At 47.6% G+C, this 4,473-nt stretch overlaps 1 protein-coding gene across 1 annotated transcript; it reads right to left on the bottom strand.

The window, feature by feature from the left end:
- Window positions 1-3,348: 3,348 nt before the first annotated feature.
- On the bottom strand, window positions 3,349-4,087 carry LOC130140467 (uncharacterized). The gene has a single exon (XM_056319875.1). The coding sequence runs from the start codon at window positions 3,911-3,913 to the stop codon at window positions 3,416-3,418; it is 498 nt and encodes a 165-aa protein (XP_056175850.1). The 5' UTR covers window positions 3,914-4,087; the 3' UTR covers window positions 3,349-3,415.
- Between the last annotated feature and the right edge of the window lie 386 nt (window positions 4,088-4,473).

The following is a 4,473-nucleotide window of genomic DNA, read 5'->3' as shown; positions in this document are numbered from 1 at the left end:
TTAACTCATATTTAATGAGTTGAGTTATATATAAATTAATTAAAATTTAAAATATAGGTTGAAATGGGTCTAATAAAGAAAAAGTACAATTAATGATGGGGTTTAATGGGTCTAGAAAGAACCCACTTTCAACTCAGTTAATAAAAAAGCAACGCTAAGGGAACTTTACTCTCATGCTCCCTGATGGACACTCTCCACTTCAAAAGGCCGGGAAAATTGTTCAAAAAGTCCTAAATATATTAGTTTTTATCAATTCAGTTTTAAATCTTTCAATTATATCAATTGAATCTTAAACTTTTTCACATTTTGCTAATTGAGTCAATTCGGTCAATATAGTGAAAAATCGCTGAAGTGGATGCCGGACGTCCTACGTGATACAGCTGACGGTGATGTGGACAATTTTAATAATATTTTAATATTTTTCAATTTTTTTAAATTAGTTTTTCTTTCTTTTTCTTTTTCTTCTTCCAAGCCCGACGAGGGCCGGCTGACCCTTGCCGGCCACTGAGTGAGGGCCGTAAGGCCCTCGCCGGTCGTAGCCTTCGCCCAGGGGTTGGCGATTCTTGCTGGCTCTCGCCTGTGGTCGATGAGGGTCGGCTAGCGATCCTCACCGGATTGATAGAAAAAAAAAAAAGGAAAAGAAAGAAAGAAATAGAAAAAAGAAAATAAAAAATTTAATTTTTTTATCCACATTAGCGCTAGTCATTCTACGTGGCCCTACCGGCATCCATGTTAACGATTTCCTATTAAAATTGATCAGATGGACTCAATTGATAAAATGTGAAAATGTTTAGGACTCAATTGACAAAATTGAAAATTTTAAGATTGAATTAACAAAAGTGTAATAAACTTAAGATTTTTTGGACACTTTTTCCTCAAAAGGCCACGTGCGAATGGCTGTGGTCAGTATAATACCACTTCTAGAGCTTTTTCAGTCATAAATTTTTCAATTTTACCAATTCAGTCCTAAAATTTCATGCGAAATTCAAATGTAATCCTTTCGATCATTTTTGTTGGAAATTGCTGATGTGGTGATCCAGTCCACATCGGAATTTCGCACAAAGATTTACAATTAAATTGTCAAATTGTAAAGTTCAGGATTATATTAATATTTGTACAATAAGTTTACAACTGATTGATTGATTTTCTCTTCTTCTTTTTTTAAATTTCTAATTTTGGTAGTGGAAGAGCAAAAGAAACTGATAATACAAAAGATATGTGTTCCCCCCACCACACGCAAAAGAAACGGCTACTTTCCTTGCAATGTGTGACCACGTGGCCCAATAAAATAGTGAGAGTCCGAGAGCAAGTGGAAAAGAGTATGGCTAGTGTTCCTCAAAATGGCAAAATTATAAAAAGGAAAAAAAGTAGGTTTAATTAATGCCTTTAAAACATGGATTATTGAGTCGAATGAAATATATAAATTGGGTCGGACATGAATTATTATACTTATAGACTATGAAAATGGGTCAACATGGGTGAAACGGGTCAATTTGTGTTAAACCCATTTCCAATCCATCCAAACCCGACTCTACCCAGACATTCGACACCTCTAAACATAGGCTTATTTTGTAGTCATTATCCCGGACCTAGACCCTAGTAAACCAACGAGAGCTGGACCGAATTGGACTAGGCTGAATTGGAATATTTTTCTGTATCCAAGGGTGTGTTTGTTTCGAGGATAACTCCATGACAAAGGAAAATGGAAAATCACTTTTCAAGAATTTTTTTCCCATTTTCAAATTAGGCAATTCATTCTTCTAACAGTGAAGCATTCATATTTTCTTTAGCAGTAAATGATTTTCCGTTAATCGATCATTTTCAACGAACCAAATGCGAGAAAGTCTCGAAAAACTAATTCGCGAAAAATTCTTTTACTCAAACAAACACACCCCTTGACCCTTGTGCAACTGGATCAGTAATCTAGGATCTCGGAAACACCCCAATGGAGCGAGGAGAAACGGAGAAGCGTCCTTGCGAACGACCCTTCGAGTGCACCAACAGTCGGCCTGTGTCAACTCTCAACCTCGGAACCGGCAAAGAAAGCGGACTGAGGAAACCGGAAAACCACATCTGCAGACGGCCTAGTGCTCAATCCTCGACCCAACACAACTCGAATGGGCTTTCTCACCAGTCGTCCTCCCATCTTATCCACTCTTCTCAGTCATGAATCAGCCAAGAGAGCCTCTCTCACATGTTGTTGGCACAAGAAGAAGCATGCTCGAAAACACTGAAATTTGCACCACTCATGCGATAATCATTCCGAGGAACACTAACCCCCCAACTCCAAAGTCTCAAGAAAGCGTGATCACCAACCGCAGTCCCATGCCTTGATCAAGAATCATTGCCTAAATCGCCGCACATCCAGGGCCATGATGCCCACTTTGCTTCATGACTAATCATGCCTGGAACGACTGGACCAAACCGCAGAGCACATTACACAACAGATCTTTCTCATGTGACCCCTGCATCTCGTCCCTCTGCACCGATTCAAAATGCACAAGCTAAGTTCACCCATTCGTCGCGAGATTTCGCTCCCTCCTCTCGAGTCAATTCGACCCCGTCAAAAAACCCGGCTGGTCCCTCCATTGACTCGACCGACCCATTCGAGTACATTCGACCATAATTCACAGAGCTCGACCACCGGCATTGAAGCTTCTCAGACTAAGTTGCAAACCAGAAAGACAATTTCGCAGCACAACCCCCATTGAAGCAAACGACTTCGCCTCCCCCAATTTCGCAACTGGGTCGTCCCCTCCTAAGTGCTAAGCAAAACCCACATCATTCCGCGCATCCAGTGGAGGAGACGTGAAAGTAGCCAAGCAGTCTCCAATTAATCGAAACCCAGTCGCGCATGGGAGGGGCTGCAAGATGAGGGCGGGGCGACAGTAGTCATCTTCGTCGTCAAGACATTTGTTTATGAAGGAGCCATCATCATCCGAACCCCGTCCCTGTCTTGGACTTTCTGTCTTGCACGATCCATGGGCGCCTTCAAAGAGGGACCCCCCCACCCCCCCTTCTTCCCCTGTCCCCACCCCACTCAAGAACAACAACAACACGCAAGAACAGTGTCGGAGTTGACTAAAAGCTGTCCCTAACTTTGCTTTCCGTTAGCAAATTCAATGCGCCGATTGCGGTTTTTTCCCCGTTCCGTTGGCGCCGCCGCGCGCGATCTGCGCTCGCGAACGTCACGCTCCCCTCCGACGTCTCTTCGGCGGTTTCCGACCGGTTGCGCCGCCGGAGCTGCGCCCCTAGCTTTTCTTCTAAGCTTACACACGGTGCCCAGTGCCCATAACCATAGATGTATGAAGAAAGAGCCGAGGAAAAAACAATGGAGCAAAAATATACTTCGAAAAATTAAATTTTAATATTATTTATCGAGAGAAAAATTTTGAATTTTGACATCACATTGCTGCTACTCGGGAATCGCTACCAGCACCGGTCGCCAAGGTCTCCTGAGCAATCTGTACCTGAAAGCCGCCGACAACGGCCTGATTGAGCCGCCCGCGCCGCCGCGCCGAGCCGCGAATCCCCCGCCGCCGCCGCCCGTCCCGGTCCCGGTCCCCGCTTCGGCTAGCAACCGCTCGCGCGCTTCGAGCCTCCTCTCCGGCCTCGCCGCGCCGTCGAGCGGCGGGAGCGGCGGCGGCGGCGGGGACGACGACACGAAGAGGTCCCGCAGCTTGTGCCGGGCCCTGAACCTGGCGGGGTTCTCCGGGGGGCTCTGGCGACCGGGGTCCTGCTCCGGGGAGCCCTCGCGGCGGGGGAACCGGCGGCGATCCGCCCGGTTGAGGAGCATGCGGAGGGTCCTGCGGCGGCGGAGGTGGACGACCGGGCTCGTGGTGGGGCTGCGCGACGGGCTCCCGACGACGGCGCACTGCGTCGCCAGCAGCTTGAACTTCTGCAGCGTCGTCATCTCCCCTTCCCCCTCTCCCTCCGCCCCCTCGCTCCGGAAAGCCCAAAAAGATCCGAACCCGACCCGAATCGACGCTCCGGCTGAGATGGGCGAGATCCCGAATTGCAAGAGAGCGAGCTGCGCCGTTCCGATGGGCACTTCGGAGATGCTCCGCCGTCGCAGTACAGAAGCTGATCGGCGTTTTGCTCCGACGAAGGAGGAGGGGAAGAAAGCGAAGCGATAATGGAATGGACGGGCGGAGCCTTTAGCGAGTTTCTCCACATGCTTTTTCCGGTGACACGTGGCGGGGCGTGGGAATTTTCGGGAATTTATGTCCATACCTTTTTTCTTTTTTCTTTTTCCTCCTTTTCTCTTGGGGGCCCGCGCGCGAGGAAGATGCTTGCGCCGATGGCGATTGCCCAGAGCGGTGCGTTTTGGATCCGGAACGATTCCTTTTGATGCCTTCCCTGGCTAACATGCAAGAGGAAGATGCCCCAAGTCGAAACTCTTGTGTTTAGCTTCCTCCTCACTCGTCTTGAATGCTTTCGGTTGTGGGGGGGCGATTCCATTGGTTTCTGCAG

The sequence above is a fragment of the Syzygium oleosum genome, unplaced genomic scaffold (assembly GCF_021117445.2).
Source record: "Syzygium oleosum isolate NSW1041296 unplaced genomic scaffold, Sole_v2.1 Sole_v2.19, whole genome shotgun sequence".
NCBI lineage: Eukaryota > Viridiplantae > Streptophyta > Magnoliopsida > Myrtales > Myrtaceae > Syzygium > Syzygium oleosum.
This window is presented reverse-complemented; position numbering and strand designations above follow the sequence as displayed.